This window comes from Phocoena sinus, chromosome 9 (assembly GCF_008692025.1).
Source record: "Phocoena sinus isolate mPhoSin1 chromosome 9, mPhoSin1.pri, whole genome shotgun sequence".
Taxonomy (NCBI): Eukaryota; Metazoa; Chordata; class Mammalia; order Artiodactyla; family Phocoenidae; genus Phocoena; species Phocoena sinus.
The window spans coordinates 80957632-80976041 of NC_045771.1; the positions used below are offsets into that span (position 1 = coordinate 80957632).

An 18410-nucleotide genomic window follows, 5' to 3' on the forward strand; every position below is an offset into this window, starting at 1 on the left:
CAGGCTGTGTTTTGTTCTAGAGCTTGAGGATCTTCTTCCAGGGTCACGAGGTTGTTGGCAGAATTCAGTTCCTCCAAGTTGTGGCACTAAATTCCCCATTTTCTGGCAGGCTGTCAGCTGCGGACCACTCTCAGCATTTGCGGGGCCCACTCAGTCCCCCTCACACATCCCAGTTTACTTTTTTCAAGGCCAGCAGAAGATTCATTCTAGTCTGCTGAGATGGAGTCTTACATACTATAATCATTGTGGTGACTATCACATCACCTTTGTCAGGTCCTATTGGTTAAAAACAAGTCACAGGTACGTGGACTCAAAGGGTATGGTTTATACAGAAATATTTCACTGCGAGTCAATAGTGTATGTCTGCACAATCTCTATTATGTTCAGAAGTACAAAAGGAACACTTAATACTCTATTTTGAATTAGGATATTATTTTTCTTCCTACTGTCTTTTAAGTAAAACTATCATTTGGGAAAGGACATCATAGCTTTGCCCTAAAATAAGTGTAAACTATTTTCTTTCCGGTGACATTATAGGGTTACATAAGCATCTCCCAGTACAACGTTTTTCTTTAACACATGTAGTAGATGACCCTACCCCAAGTCCTGGCCTGCCATCAATGAGATCAGTATCTAAACAAGTCAGTATTAAAGCCATATCTATAAATTGACCCTATTTTCTCACTTCATAGCATCCACTTTCATATCAAAGAATCAGTTCATTTTGGACCCTAAGTACTGCTAAATGGAATAATTTTTTATTTAGATATAGTTGACATATAATCTTATATTACTTTCAGGTATACCTCATAATGATTCAGTATTTGTATGTATTGGGAAATAATCATCACACTAATTCTATTAACATCCATCACCAAACAGTTACAAATTTTTTTTCTTGTGATAAAAGCTTTCAGGATCTACTCTCTCAGCAACTTTCAAACATGTAATATTGTGTTATTAATATAGTCACCATGCTGTACATTACATCCCCATGACTTAATTTATTTTATAGCTAGATATTTGTACTTTTAACCCCCTTCACTTATTTTGCATGCCCTCCCACCCCCTGCCTCTGGCAACTGCCATCTGTTCTCTGTATCCCTGAGTTTGATTGTTTTGTTTTTTTGGTTTTCTGTTTTAAGATTCCACGTATAAGTAATGCCATGCAGTATTTGTCTTTCTCTGTCCGACTTACTTCACTTAGTACAGTGCCCTCTAAGTCCATCCATGTTGTTGCAAATGGCAAGATTTCCTTCTTTCTTATGGCTGAATAATATTCCATTGTGTATATATACCACATATTCTTTATCCATTCATCTATAAATAGACAAGATATAGTTTGCTTCCATATCTTGGCTGTTGTAAATAATGCTGAAGTGAACACGGGGGTGCATGTGTCTATTCAAGTTAGTGTTTTCATTTTCTTCAGATAAATACCCAGAAATGGAGTTGCTGTATCATATTTAATTTTTAATTTTATGAGGAACCTCCGTACTGTTTTCCATGATGGCTGCACCAATTTATATTTCCACCAACTGTGCACAAGGGTTCCCTTTTCTCCACACCCTCACCAGCACTTGTTATTTCTTGTCTTTGATGATAGCCAGTGTAACAGGTGTGAGGTGAAATCTCATTGTGATTTACATTTCCCTTATGATTAGTGATTTTGAGCACCTTTTCACGTACCTGTTGACCATCTGTATGTCCTCTTTGGAAAAATGTCTGTTCAGATCTTCTGCCCATTTTTCAATCAGATTGTTTTTATTTTTGTTATTGAGTTGTATGCATTCTTTATATATTTTGCATATTAACCCTTTACCAACTATATGATTTGCAAATATTTTCTCCCATTCAGTAGGTTGCTTTTTCATTTCATTGATGGTTTCCTTTGCTGTACAGATGCCTTTTAGTCTGATGTAGTCCCATTTATTTATTTTTGATTTTGGTTGCCTTTTGCTTTTGGTGTCAGTCCAAAAAATCATCGCCAAGGTCAGTATCAAGAAGCTTACCACATGTGTTTTCTTCCAATAATTTTATGGTTTCATTCAACTCTCTGATCCATTTTGAGTTAGTTTTTATGTATGGTGTAAGATAATGGTCCAATTTCATTCTTTTGTGTGTAGCTGTGCAGCTTCCCCAACACCGTTCACTGAAGAGCCTGTCCTTTCCCCATTGTGTATTCTTGGCTCCTTTGTTGTAATTCACCATGTTTGTCTGGGTTTATTTCTGGGCTCTCTCTTCTGTTCCATTAGTCTATGTCTGTTCTTATGCCAATGCCATACTGTTTCAATTACTATAGCTTTGTAATATTGCTTGAAAATTAGCATGATGCTTCCAGGGAATAAATTTATTTTAATTGCCTTTTATAGGAGTATCGTGCAAACCCCTCAGATTTTGTCTTTATGCTTGTAGCTTTGCAATTGACTTATATAAGCTAAAATAAAGGAAAAAATCCTTATCTTACTGTGTGAATGAAATGTGCATTTATGATGTGGAAGTCCTGAGAACTACTCTTCATGAGAATTATTTCTGAAGCATTTCAGGAAGAGGAAATCCTATGCCCTTTTAGTAAAAATACTTTATCAATACATACATCATCTGCCATTTGAAAGATGTTGCTCAACAAATCCAAAATACCAGTGTCTTTTGATGTATATCCATGACTTATCTTCCTTATTTCCCATGGCAATGGCCATTTCAGTCTTATGGCAGGCCAATTTGGACCCATCTCATCCAGTATGATGTAAGTGTGAATAGCATTTTATACATGCTATGAATCCCGTGCAACATTTTTGCCTTAATATTATTCAGACTACAATAGAAAAGACAAGTGGTGAACTTTTGTTTGTGGAAATGTGAAATACGATGTTCACTTCAAATTCTTCATGTATGTTTACATATTTAAGACTAGGAAAAAGGATGTTATACAGCAGTTGGCTGGATTAGAAAAAGTTAATGGGAATAGATGAGTTTGTAATTTGCATGCCCAGACTTAGAGTTGGATTGTATTTGGCATGAATGTGGTGTTGCCATTTTGATGTTTCTGGAAACAGTCAAGTATGGATTGCTAATAAGGCAATTGATATACTTTGTTATATTTGTAGAAATGTTTTTCTTATAATGAGCGAAAGTAAGTAAAGTTAAAAAGCAAATAGTGAAATATTCTTTAGGTCTTCGTATTCAAGTATTAATGAATTAATGTACCATTTGATAAGACATGCAAAGGAAATGATTATGGACTTCTAATATAATTTGGTTTATTTTCCTAAATATTTACTTGGATAATTGATAACATTAGTCAGTGCAAGAGTATAAAACTAAATTTTCACAGCCTTATGCAGGAATATAATTAACAAGAACTATAAAAATAGATTTAATTGAACTATCCTTTGGAGACTTTTTCATTATCCTTAGTACTTCATTAGCATTAATATGTATAGAGATAATCTTTCTTCTTCTTCAGCCCAACTAATGACATGACTAAACTATGCAGTGTATCTTCTTTCTGTAATAACTTTATTATGAATAATAAACTCTATTGATTTAAAGACTACTATTCATAAGATAGTATGTTCACTGATAAAAATTTTGCTTTTCCTTGATGCTTAGATGTAGAACATGATAGTGTTGAAATGAGACAAGTATTTTAGTTTTGTCCACACTTAATGCTCTAATTATAACATCATAATATTTTCATGTTATTTTAATAATAGAAATGACATTTTTGTAAGACTTTAAAATATCAGAGCTTTTAATATAACATGTTAATAAACATGTAAAATTAAAGTAGATTTAAACTGCAAATTTAAATGCAAATGTGAAGATTTTTCCTTAGTATGCTTATGTTTATTTTATGCACAGCTTTTTTTTTTTAGTTTTTTTATTTCAGCTTTGTCAAGGTATAATGGACTTATAAAATTATAAGATATTTAAAGTGTACATCGTGGTGATTTGATTTATGAATACATTGTGTATGAGACTAAGTTCTACTTTCTTGGCAGATTTAAGATTCCATGCTTTCACTGCAGGGGGCGTGGGTTCAATCCCTGGTCAGGAAACTAAGATCCCGCATGCTGCACGGTGTGGCCAAAAATTAAATAAATAAATAAAAATAAATAATAAATAAAATACAGTGTTAGCAACTATAGTCACCAGTCAGACCTTTTCCAACTTATAGCTAAAACTGTATACCCTTTTACCAATTTCTCCCTATTTCCCCCATCCCCAACCTCTGGCAACCACTCTCTTTCTATGAGTTTGACTTTTTTCCCCACATATAAGTGATACCATGCAGTATTTGTCCTTCTCTGTCTGGTTTATATCCCTGAGCATAATGCCCTCAAGGTCCATGCATGTTGTCCCAAAGGGCAGGATTTCCTTCTTTCGCATGGCTGAATGGTATTCTGTTGTATATATGTACCACATCTTTTTCCAATCATCCATCAATGGATACTTATATTGTTTCCATTTCTTGGCTACTGTGAGTATTGCTGTAGTGAATGTGGGAGTGCAGATATCTATTCAATATCCTGTTTTCATTTCCTTCAGATATATACCTAGAAGTGGGATACATGGATCATTTGGTAGTTCTTTCTTTAATTTTTTGAGAAACTACCTTACTGTTTTTCATAGTGGCTGTACCAATTTACACTCCCACTAACGATGCACAAGCGTTCACTTTTCTCCACATCCTCGCCAATGCTTGTTGTTTTTTCTTGGTAAAAGCCATTCTAACAGGTGTGTAGTCACATCTCACTGTGGTTTTGATTTGTATTTCCCTGATAGTGATTTTGAACACATTTTCGTGTACCTGTTGGGCATTTGTATGTCTTCTTTGGAAGAATGTCTGTACATTTCCTCTGCCCATTTTTTCAATCAGACTGTTTATGCTTTTTTGTTGTTGTTATTGAGTTGTATGAATTCTCTATATAGTAATACATATTTTCATATCAACACCTTATCAGAAATATACTTGCAAATATTTTCTCCTATTCCGAAGGTTGCCTTTTCATTTTGATGGTATCCTTTAAGTCCCTTAATCTACCTTCATTCTTTTTCATGCTTTTTTCTTTTTACTCCTCTACTTGGATGGATTCCACTGCCCTGTCAAATTCACTGGTCCTTTCTTTCACTTCTCTGGTCTGCTGTTGAACTGGCCTACGAATTTTGCAGTTCAGTTACTGTATTCTTCAGCTCTGTAATTTCTGTTTGGTATGTCCTTATATTTTCTGTTTGTTGAAATTTACGCATTGTTCATGCATTGTTCTCCTACCTTGGTGAGCATCTTTATGACCATTATTTTAAACTTTTTATAAGTAAATAACCTATCTCTATTTCACTAAGATCTGTTTCTAGACTTTTATCTTGTTCTTTTATTTGGAACATATTCCTCTCTTTCTTCATTTTCCTTGACTCTCTGTGTTGGTTTCTGCGCACTGGATAAAACAGCCACCTCTCCCAGTCTTGATGGAGTGGTCTCATGTAGGAGATAAACATTATCATTCCGCCTAGCCCAAACTCTTGATTGTCTATCAAACCTATGTGATTGTACAAGCTGCCTTCTTTGTTCTCAACAGCTCCAAGTAGTTGAGGGTATGCCAGGACCTGTTTTGATGTGGGTATTTTCTCATTCACCCCCGTGTAGGAGTTGCTCAGCTAGTTTCTGGATTTTTTCCAGTGGGAATTGCTCCATGTGTAGCTGTATCTTTCAATGTATCCATGAGACAAGGTGAGTTCAGGAGCCTCCTGTGTTGCCATCTTGGACCAGAACTTTAGAAGTGACTACATAATAGTATATTGATCCCATAATTATAAAATACATACGCTTGAAAACAGCAATGCATTTATTTATTTATTTATTTATTAAACATCTTTATTGGAGTATAATTGCTTTACAATGGTGTGTTAGTTTCTGCTTTATAACAAAGTGAATCAGCTATACGTATACATATATCCCCATATCCCCTCCCTCTTGCGTCTTCCTCCCACCCTCCCTATCCCACCCCTCTAGGTGGCCACAAAGCACCGAGCTGATCTCCCTGTGCTATGCGGCTGCTTCCCACTAGCTATCTGTTTTACGTTTGGTAGTGTATATATGTCCATGCCACTCTTTCACTTTGTCACAGCTTACCCTTCCCCCTCCCCATATCCTCAAGTCCATTCTCTAATAGGTCTGTGTCTTTATTCCCGTCTTGCCCCTAGTAGGTAAGTCAGAAAGAGAAAAACAAATACCGTATGCTAACACATATATATGGAATCTAAATTTTAAAAAAAGGTCTCCAATGCATTTAAATCCTAAGGTTCATCCTAAGGTTATCAAGATACAGTAATACTTTTTCTTAGTGATTTTGTTACTTTTATGATCGAACTTCTCCTTTTTTATAAATATTTCCTATATATTTTAATGGATTTCAGAAATTCAGATTTCCCTATGAGACTTCCTTAACCACATTTATGCCTATATGGTGTGAAATTACTCTAACTTTTTGTGATCTCTTTTCCTAAAGCTCCTATGTTCATTATAGTAACTGTTGGCCTCTCTACTCTGCCATACTGTGAACTCAAGAGCAAGACCAGTGCATTTTCATGGCATCTAACTGAGGAAGCATTTTAGCAATGTTTCTAGATGGACTAGAAGCAGAGAAGAAAATAAGTTTATGTTGATAAAAATTTGTAAAAGTTGAAAACAATGATAATATAAATACCAGTTATCAAGGACCATTTACATTTAAGCATTTCAGTTAAAAATTAATGTTGCTTCTTGAGTTTATCAACTCTTTTATTGGCATTCTGCTTTTTAGATTTGAGCTGAGGTGTTTTATCTTTATAGAAGTGTCTTTATTCATTTTATCTGCATTCAATACATAAAATATCAAAGTTTCCCTGTTGGCGCAGTGGTTGAGAGTCCACCTGCCATTGTAGGGGAGGCGGGTTTGTGCCCCCGTCCGGGAGGATCCCACGTGCCGCGGAGCGGCTGGGCCCGTGAGCCATGGCCGCTGAGCCTGCGCATCCGGAGCCTGTGCTCCGCAACGGGAGAGGCCGCAGCAGTGAGAGGCCCGCGTACCGCAAAAAAAAAAAAAAAATGTACAACTATATAAGCGTTAAATCAAAATGTCCAGATTTAAATTCTTAGAAATTGTGTAAATTAAATTCGTATTTGTGACATCCAATGTAGGATACAAGCAACTATTGTAAAATGAACAAAAAATGTTATCTTTCCTGGGTTGTTATTTTCTACCTTGCTTTTTCTTTCACAGATTTTTAATATTTCTATGCTACTTTATTGTATACGTGAAAAACAGTGGGAGCCACCATAGCAACATCAACAAGAGGAAAAGTAATTTTTGAAAATTTACTGTATGCCTGAGTAGTTTCTATATGCAGTTGACCCTTGAACAACAAGAGTTTGAACTGCAGAGGTCCACTTATATGCAGATTTTTTCAATAGTAAATACTGCAGTACTACCCAATCCATGGTTGGTTGAATCCAGGGATATGGAACCGAGTATACAGACGAACCTTGTCTACGGAAGACTGCTATAAGTTATATGAGGATTTTCATCTGCACAGAGGGTCAGCACCCCTAATCCCCATGTTGTTCAATGGTCAACTGTATATCAAATATCATTTCTCATAGTATTTTCATGGCTATATATTACTCCCATTTTACCAAAGACACTGAAGCTTATAAAGTATATTTAGAAAGTTTTGAATTCACTAGCATGAACCTGCATCTTACAAAATTAAATAATTATTGTGTCATGCTACTTTATTAAGATAGGTATGATTGTAATTTCCTATCACACATCCTTTACTACAGGGTTTTAGAATGTACTCGGTCACTAAAAATCAAATGACATGAAGGACCCAGCTACTTAATCCTCAAGACAATGTCATCTACAGAATGAAACTATAATCAAATTTTTAAAAATAGTCACGTTAATAGATTTTGAAGTTCTACTTTTTAGCTATACCTTTACAAGGTATAACAATTCTCTTTGTAGATTCTAAGCATATGGCTGCACCATATATTATATAGTGCTGAAATTATTTTTATGAGCTACATTTATATTCTAATTTTTAAGCTTAAAAAGAAATAAGTGGGACTTCCCTGGTGGCGCAGTGGTTAAGACTCTGCGCTCCCAATGCAGGGGGCCAGGGTTCAAGCCCTGCTCAGAGAACTAGATCCCACGTGAATGACGCAACTAAGAGTTCGCATGCCACAACTAAGGAGCTGGTGAGCCGCAACTAAGGAGCCCACTAGCTGCAACGAAGAAGCTGGCAAGCCACAACTAAGGAGCTCTTGAGCTGCAACTAAGAAGCCCACCTGCTGCAACTAAGGAGCCCATGTGCCACAACTAAGGAGCTGGCAAGCCACAACTAAGGAGCCCGCCTGCCGCAACTAAGACCTGGCAAAACCAAATAAATAAAATAAGTAAAATTTAAAAATTAAAAAAAGAAAGAAGTAGGACCCATGCCACAAGCACTGTATATACTCCACTATAGTCTAGCGTAAATTATGATAGACTTTGATATAAGGCAAGGTCTTGAAACTGTGGCTTTACACTAAGGAAATCTCATGAATCATTTTTTGGGATCTCAGACTGACCATGTCTTAAAATTGATATGGTTATACTGACTACTTAGAAATTCAGTATCTGTGTGGGTTTTATGAGATCTTTAATAAGTGATGAACTACAACTTGTGAGTGATTCAACCATGGAAAGTGAAACCAAACCTTAGATTAAGAATCTAGTTTTATTTTTTTGGATAAATTCCATAGAATAACCCTTTAAATATGACCAGCTATTTTTAAGTCCTCATTTTGTAATTTCTAAAATGTCTTAATACGCTAAAAAAAGAAAAAAACTAGGCTAACCTAATTGAATGAAGAGTGGCTAATAACTTTTCTTCATCTTCTACCCTTTATTAGTATCTATCTGATGTCTTACTGTAGAATCAGTCCTGGTGAATCTTTAAAGGCTAATGTCTAAGAAATCAACTGTCTCTATCCAGGCTTAGTTGAGACTAAAAATCATATAGTAGATGATAGTCTTCATTCATCCAGTTATGTTCAGCTTGTATCATCAATTAATCTCTACAAAGAACAGTAACACTGAACCAAGAAACTTGTGACAGAAAAGCTCCACAAGTGGGGCCAGAGAGAGCTAGTATCTTACTTAACTCTGACCCTTGACAACCCATTGTAGAAGAACACAGTTAATTTGTTTTGTTTTTGTTTTTGTTTTGAGGCTAAATCATTTTTCAGAGCACTTGCTCTATTGTAAAAGTAGGTCTGGGGGGTAAGGATGGAGGTTTCTAGGGAAACAGAGGGAGAAAAGAGGGGAAAAACAAGGATGGAAAGATGGAAGGGAAGGAGGCGGGGAGGGAGAAAAGGAAAGACAAAATTCATTTGGAAGTATCACACCACCTAGAAATAAGAAACAGTATTTTACCAAAATATATCCCTACTAGATAAATGAAGAAGGGTTCCATAATTCCGCTACTACTTGTTGAATGTTTGGACTGTGTTGATGCTGACTACAGGGATGGTTTTTGCAGAGTTAAGTAGGAAGGGAACAGGATTTGGAAGAGAGCTGGCTTTTAATTTTGGAGATTTTGAAAGAGTTGAAAATGGCACTTCAATCACTGAATGGAATGAAGTTTATTTTAAAGAGATAATTGTGTCTTCAGTGAAGGAGAATTCTGCTTTCTTTTAGTGCTTTCATTTTAAAATCTTGACATTTGTAACAAAAATATATCTGGTGCTGTAAACACTAGCTAATTTTTAGATTATTTCTTTAAAAAGATAAAATATCAACAGTTTATTTCTGTCTCAGTTAGATTTCTCACAATAATCATTCTCCATCTTTCTTCCATGTGGCTAATTACAGAAAAATCTGTTCTGTGGAATAAGGAACAGTTTCCTCAGTTGCTCATCAATCAAGAATGCTTTTATTGTCCCTGTACTAAGTGCCATATTAATGCATAAACAGTATTAGTTTTTGAGTTAAGGCTGAAATGTGAATAATAATTCATAAGTTATGGGCGTCCCTGGTGGCGCAGTGGTTGAGAGTCCGCCTGCCGATGCAGGGGACACGGGTTCGTGCCCCCGTCCGGGAGGATCCCACCTTACGTGGAGCGGCTGGGCCCGTGAGCCATGGCTGCTGAGCCTGCGCGTCTGGAGCCTGTGCTCCGCAATGGGAGAGGCCACAACAGTGAGAGGCCCGTGTACCGCAAAAAAAAATAATAATAATAATTCATGAGTTATGATCGTGTTTTCACTTTATCAGTTGCAGTCATTTATATGTTTAGATTGTGTCTTCTCAATTTATGATAGCCGTTAGTATCTTTTTGTAAGTTAAATGCTCCTTGATATCATAAATGAATTATATGCTGTGGAATTTCTTATACTGGGAACATCCTCTTACAAAATTTTTATAAAATATCTGATCAAAATGGACAGAGCCTTATTATATTACTGAATATGGCTAAAATAAAAATTATTTTTTAATATCAAATTAATCATTATGGATCCGACCAAGATCTCAGAAAGTTCTCTTTCCTATCAACTATTATTGAAATCAGAATATTGTTCTTTTGATATTGGTATCCAGTTCCAATATTCATATTGTAGTTAACTTCTACATACTAGAACCCATTTTTTGTGCACCTTACAACTTGTGATAACTGTTGTTTCTTAACTTATTGCTAATAATTTGCTAATTTTTCAATACAGGTAATGGATTAGGAATTAGAATTGTGGGTGGTAAAGAAATCCCTGGACATAGCGGAGAAATTGGAGCTTATATCGCCAACATTCTTCCTGGGGGAAGTGCAGAACAGACAGGGAAACTTGTAGAAGGTAAGAATAAGGATTTCAGAGTAAATTAAAATGAATGTGCTCATATTAAATATATCTTAATTTGATATGAAAGTTTTCGCTTCTTTACTGTCTAGGTAAAACTCTCCTTTTGGTTAATTATGATATTTTGGTAGAGTAATATAAAGGAGGATATGTCCACCGCTATATTCATTTTATTTTCAGTTGCATTGTCCTTTTTGGCAGTTGGATTGCTATGGGAATATCTTGTTTAAGAAACAGTAATTAGTCAAGATTTTTTACTGACTGGGGCAACATTATATTTTTAAAAAACACATTGATTAAAAGGATTAGTGTTTCATAAACACCAGGAAAAATTATATTGAAATCAGAGCCATAAAAACATCACATGATTCAGTACATGGTAAAGTCAGGTCAGCAAACTATGGATGACCCACAAGCCAAATCCATCTGCTGCCTGTTTCTGTAAACATTGTTTCATTAGAACACAGCCAGGATTATTAATTTACATATTGAACATGGGTGTTTTCCCACTACAATAGCAGAACTGCATTCACAACAGAGACTGTATGGTCTACAAAGCCTAAAATATATATATTCTCTCTGACCCTTTCGAGAAAAAAAATTGCCAACTCCTGTGCTAGGTACTATTCTATTCACCTCATTACATCATAAAGTATTTTAAAGTAATGAACTTTACAGATGTGTCTTATGGGCCATAAAATGATGTTTCTTTCAGTAAAAGGTTACAGCTTGATTCTCAAGATACACAATGATAATTTTCAGTCATTAATTAGACGATGTGGTCATTTGCATTTTCCAAAACCTAACACAGATATAGTTTACGAGTTTTCAGTTAGATTGCTTACCACGAATATATTTATCATAAAGCAGCCTCAGTCTATCCTTCTGTTTTTATCCTAAATTAAATGTTATTTAGAAAGCATTTTTCTGTCATTTCATCGTTTAATAAAATGTTGCCTGTTATTGTTTGAAACTCAATTATGTTAAGATTATTCCCTGTCATTGTCTTAAATTAAATATATTGGAACCTACTAAAAAAAATCCCTAGATATTTTGATAGACAATTCGAATAAACACAAATTTGAGCCAGTATTTATTCATCACAGTGTTCTGCTGGAAGCAGCTTGCCCAACTCACTAAGAGATGTTTTGAATATCTCTTCCCAACTTCACACTCAGTACCATCACATTGTTAGCTTGAATTGGCCATGGTGACAGTATTTACAACATGAAAACAGGCAAATGCTATGAATCAGGCCTTTTTTGTCCATTTATTTGCCTGTTGATTTTCAGAATGCCAGTTTACCAGGACATCACCACATATATAACTGAAAGCATATTATTAAAAATATTCTAATGGTATTCATACAACAGAGAAAATTGGAGGTTTAGCCACATAGCTAAATGAAGGAAAAGTCTATATGAATCAAGAAATAACCATTATGAGCAAACACTGGGTCTCTGTGAATTTTCTATGACTATGATCCTGTCATGCCTAATACTACTCTGTTGGTATTGCAGTCTAGTTAAGATACAGGAATTGAGGCCTGTTTGTAAGGATGGGAGTGATATGATTGCTTTCTGATAGCATGCTTCAGAAAGAAATGAATATGCTATTTTTATTTTAAGATAAAATTTGCAACAGTAACTTTGCCTGATATAGTTGACAAAGATACTCGAATAATTTAAAGATAAAATTTCATCCCCTTCTTTGTCCTTACACCATGAGAATCAGCAAATGCTACAAATCAGGATGATTTTTATGTACAATTTCAGTGAAGCGCTCTGTGATGAAGTGATGCTCTTTGCATTTGGCAGCTTATGTGACCATTTTTAAGTTCATGCACCTAAATTAATAATAGATATAATACAAACTCATTCAAGAAAGGAAAGTGAAATGCACCTAAAATTACATCTGTGATTTTATAAACTCAGAGACTGCCATTAAAGTCATCATCTTTTTTGGAAATAATAGTTTTGCAGTTTGTTTCATTGGGTAAAGTGGGAAATCATTAAAAGCTGTGTGCGTGTGACTTAAGATTTTACTTTTATTAATTGTATTATTTATTAATTCTCCCAAAGTTTTGCCAAGTGCTAAGCCAGGCCTCTCTATGACTATAGATCCTCTGATTATTAGAGTGCAGTTGTTACATAACTCACACGTATAATTTGTTATTTATGATTTCCAGATTTACTTTATTTTCTCTTAAAACATAAATCTTTATTACAACTCTTGGTAGTGTTTCTGTGAGACTCACGATGCTATCTTGACTCAATAGTTAGATCCTGTTTTTGCCAGTACAACCCAGAATCTACAGGTGTCTACTGGGTTCTTCACCAGTCCAGAATCTCCCAATCTTTGTGGTGGCTGTCTGGTGGAGAGAGGGTAAAGGGCACAAAACAGATGAGTTTTAAATTATAAATTAAAATCTAAACTCAAAATAGCAAGTCCTACATGGAAATGTTTGCTGCCTGACACGTCTCCACCTGATTCATTTGCACTTAAATGGTGAGTGAGTTTTGCTCTCAATCTTGGAAAATTTTACTGAAGCAACTCAGTGGTTGCATTTCTCCGTTACACGGTAAACACAGGAAGTCAGGGTTTGATGTTTGCTAATTCGTTGAAAGTGGATGTGATTTTCCTTAGTCTGGGCCTCCTCCACAATCAGGAAAACTGCCTTAAAAGATTTGCCTTGGGGGCTTCCCTGGTGGCGCAGTGGTTGAGAGTCCGCCTGCCGATGCAGGGGACGCGGGTTCGTGCCCCGGTCCGGGAAGATCCCACATGCCACGGAGCGGCTGGGTCCGTGAGCCATGGCCGCTGAGTCTGCGCGTCCGGAGCCTGTGCTCCACAACGGGAGATGCCACAACAGTGAGAGGCCCGCGTACCGCAAAACAAAAACAAAAACATTTGCCTTATAAGATTTCTCATCTATTGGGATGCGCAGCTCCACATCACACACCTTCTGTTCTGCCTTCCCCGATGGAAGTGGGGCAGGGGGAGCGTCTCAGCATTCATGGTTTGATGTATGCAGTTTAACAGTTAATTGGGCACTGACCTGTAATTTTCATTACAAGTGTTTGAGTGTACAAAAAAGCTGTAGAGCATAATATGGCAAACAACCATGTACTCACCATATTGTTTTAAGTCTTAACATTTTGCCTATTTGTTTCATATTTTTAGGAGAGATAAGTACCTATAAACCAATTAAAGCCTCCTGTAGTCACCTCTCCTCTCCCAAACCTCTCTTACTCGCCCAAAATAAACCACTAGACTTAATTTGAGATTACCCTTCACTTGCTTTTCTTTATAGTTTTATGTATGTATTCATAAATTTTATAAGGATTCATTTTGCTTGTTTATGAAATTTTATATAAATGATAGTTTACTGTACATGTATTTCTGCCACTTTTTTTAGTTCCAGAGTTTATGAGTTTTATCTAAAATGGTTTATCTAAAATAGCTACATGTACACACATGTCGTTCTGGTTATTTATTTTCACTTCAGGGCAGAATTCTATTACTGTATGTCTCTACTACAGTTTAATTTAAACATTCTCTGGTTATTTCGGTTATATATGAGTTTTTTTACTATTTCCAACAATGCTGTAATTAATTTTTTGAATTAGTCTCCTTTTGCACATGTACAGAAGTTTCTTCTATAATAAAAGTGTAAAAAAATTTAGAAGAAGTTCAATTCCTGGGTTATAGTGACTACCTTATTAAATAATATAGGAGAACGTTGTGTGGTTTCTTCAACAGTAGTTGATTTTTCCAAGTTGCACTCCAAAGTGTTACGCTATGTTTACATTCATCCGTAGTAAATTAGTGTTCTTGTACCTTTATATCCTTGTTCCTCTTTCTCAACATTTTCTTTTTCAAATATAATGTGAAATGATAGGCCATTGTTTTCTTCGTTCCCCTTACCTTCAGTCATGTTGAGTATGATAATATGTTACTAATCTTGTTGGCACTTGGGTTTTCCTCATCTGTGATTTGCTTGTTCTTTTGCTTATTCTTTATTTGGATTGTTTATGTCTTTTAAATTGAATTTTAGAGAATCTTTATGTATTCTGGTTATAATCGTTTGTCAAGTATGTAGGCTGTAAATATCTTTTCCCAGTACGTGGCTTGTTTTTTTAGTGTCTTTTTTTTTTTAAGTTGAAATTTTAACATAGTTGGCTTATTTTTTCCTATTAAGTTTTATAAATGTTCTGTATTATTTAGGAAATTCTCCTTGCCCTGAAGTCTTCAAATATTAGCCTATATTTCCTTCTAAAAATTGTGAAATCGTACTCTTTATATAATGTCCTTATAGACACAGAATTAAGTTCTTTTCAGTCTATCGTGCTCTGACTAGAAACTTTAGTTTTCTCCCCCATCAGTATGGATAATCAGTTGCCGGTGCGCCATTTATTGAAGAGTGTATCGTTGCTCCCGCTGATCTACAGTGCCCCATCTGTCATATATTGATTTTTTTGTACATGTGTGGGTCTTTTATGAGATGTTTGTTCTAGCTTGTCTATTTGTCTATCCATACATCAGTGTCACACTGTTGTAATTATGATGACTTTAAGTCCTGACATATGGTAGGTAATCTACCATACTGTTGTTATTCAAAATCCTCTTGGGACAATTCTTGACCTTTGGTCTTGCATATACATTCTAGAACCGGCTTGTCAGTTTTCAGGAAAATCTCTGTTGAAAATTGGTAGTGATTATATTGAAGGTATAGGTTAATTTAGAAAAAAAAATTTTTATATTGTGTCTTATCTATTTGAGTCTTCCATGGGTTCACAATGCTGGACCTTTGTTCTTCTTAGAGATTTAATCATTGTATTTTGAATCAATACAATAAAATACATTAGGACATTAAAAAAAATTAACACATAGCAATTGTTAGACTTATTAACAAGTTGCATCATTTTATATCAACTTACAACAATTTTATAGCTCCAGAAAAGGAAGAGTAGAAAATATAAATAAAATAAAAGTTTGTTTAGGAAGTATAATGGGCCAAACCTAATCCTTTATGTGCATATCATTGGTTCTAAGGTTTATTTAATCGCTGGACTTCTGAACTTATTCTCCAAATGATTTTCCCCCTAATATTGTGTATCATAACATCATAATTGTGAAATATATTACCTGCATGATACCTTTCATATTTCAACAGTTTTCATAAGAGAACAGTGAATCCATAAGAACTAAACACGTTTTAGCCATTGAACCAAAAACAGATATTTGTTTATATTGTTAGGTTTTTCCAGCTGAAAATCAATTTAGTTGAAGTATTTTGAAGATAAATTGTGTCTTTATTATTGATAATAAAATCATATTTGTTTGGACAATGAATGCTGTTTGGAGCTAAGATAGGAATATAGTGTTAAGCTCTGAATGTAGCTTCAAGAAGCTTCTTAATGAATCAATAGGAACATAGACTAGGAGAGCAAAAAGTTAAAACCAATGATATACAATGTTTGCTTAAGGATTTAGCCAGAGCTATGTGGAAAATTACCTTCTCCCAGGCCAGTAGGTAGGCCTGTAAAGAAATTAGTTTATCTTAGTTTGTCTATATGCTATTCTGTGAGGAAATGTACCTGTGGCATAAATTCTAGTTCATGGATATTTCCAAATTCTCAGTTTCTAGTTGTCTCGGTGTAGGGGATATTGATTCGGCTAGTTAGCACCTCTTAAAGATGAACTGACAGGCTTTCGGGCAAGCAAATGTTGTTGAATTTATATTTGAGAATCAGTGATTGGAGTGGAGGTGAGGTTAGGTGATCTTGGCATGGTGGGTTTGATTTTAGAAGTTCGCCTCTGGAATTCCCTGTCCTGAAGAACTATGGTAGAAGAGCTAATTCCAGTAGAGGACACACTCCTGTGTGACTTAAAGGATAATGTTCCGAGGCAAGAAAGCCTCTACTTCTGCTTATGCTTTTTTGGCATATGTTACAGATGACATGGCAATGATCAAAGCTGGAGACCAGGAAACACACCACACAGATGAGTGAGCTTCCTTATTCTTGTTCCAGGGGGATTACCAGGTACGGATTGGTCATTAGCATGAGATTTCTCAGAATTCCTGCAAGATAGTGTGTCAGGTACACATGGCACAAGATCATATTTCTTGTTGATACAAGGAGTTTTCTAAAAAATATTTAGGAAACTATCTTCTGGAAAGAAAGAATATAAATTGTGGGTACCTGGACTGGTAGGTTGTAATATACTATTTTTAAGATACAGTGATATCATACTTACATATTAATGATTAGCTGTATTGCCAGGACAAAGAAAGATGTTCCTCTTCTTTATCCATTTATTTTGAAATTAATCAGAGGAAATTATGTTTGTCAGTATTTCCGATAGGGACATCAAGAAAATGAAATATTTGCCCTTTTTTTTTTACACATTTTTTAGTATGTATAATACTCCATATCCTAATTTGATTGCTTTTATCAATAAGAGTGGTATAGCTTGAAATATATATGTATGTTCAAGTGATACTGATTAATGATTAACAGTTGTTTCTGTTTTTAAATTTCTGGATTTTTCTAATCAGTATGCCATAACAGGCTACATTTTGGTGTGTATGAACTTGGAGTTGTTGTTTTGGAAGCAAGGATGCTGAACTGTCTTTAATAGCTGTAAAAAAATCTTCAAACAGCCAGTGCTTCAAGGTCTTCATTATACAAAGAGAATGTTTTTAGAGTCAGACACATCAGGATTTAGATTGAGCTCTGGTACTTTTTGCCTGGATAAGTTGTTTAACTTTTAGTACTTTGGTGTTCTCATTTGGGAAATCGGGATAATAATAGTGGCTGCACAATTGTTACCAGGTTTACAAATAATGTGTCAGAAACATTTAATATGGTGTTTGATACAGTATTTCACAGAAGTAGTGAAAAGATGGTACTTACTTTGGAGATCTTTGATGATAATAATAGTATGTGCTACTTCAGCTTGAATTCCGTCCCCTCTCTCTGAACATGCGTAGATAATTGACCATGGTCAGGTCTGAGCTCTGAACTGCAGGGATTTGGAATATTCCTAATGGAAAAAGCACAGATTTGAAGTCAGAAGACTCTGAATTAATGTCATCCTCATGATGTTAGGCAAGGTGTTTATGTCCTTTGAGTCTCCTTTTATCTCATCTGGATAGGTTGATGTTTCAGTTAGGAGGTTTGAAGACCTATCTCATGGGGTTAACTGTGAGTATGAAAGAAGTTGATGTATTTTTCATGCTTAGTTAACTATGAAGATCTAGACTAAAGAAACTACTTTGTTAAGGATAGACGAAATTATTTTCATAGATGACAGTTAATCTCACAAAGTTCAGGCTTCCTGTAAGGGAGCATTGATCTGCTAGAGGTATTCTGCTATAATGGAATATCATTTTAGGTATTTATTAGGCCTGAATAAATTTTTTAAAAATTTAAAACCTGAAGTGGTTAAGTCATGTCCCATGTAAATATATCACCTTCTAACCGTAAAACCATACTTTTGGCTAGTCTTATAAAAAGGCTTCTAAGTTTTTCTTCTT

At 35.2% G+C, this 18410-nt stretch overlaps 1 protein-coding gene across 1 annotated transcript in view; it reads left to right on the top strand.

Annotated features, from left to right (window-relative positions):
* PCLO (piccolo presynaptic cytomatrix protein) overlaps window positions 1-18410 on the top strand; it is a 366471-nt gene that overhangs the window by 248827 nt on the left and 99234 nt on the right. The window contains exon 10 of the mRNA XM_032643160.1: window positions 10742-10867. Coding sequence (XP_032499051.1) covers window positions 10742-10867 — 126 coding nt within the window. The remainder of the gene's footprint in view (window positions 1-10741; window positions 10868-18410) is intronic.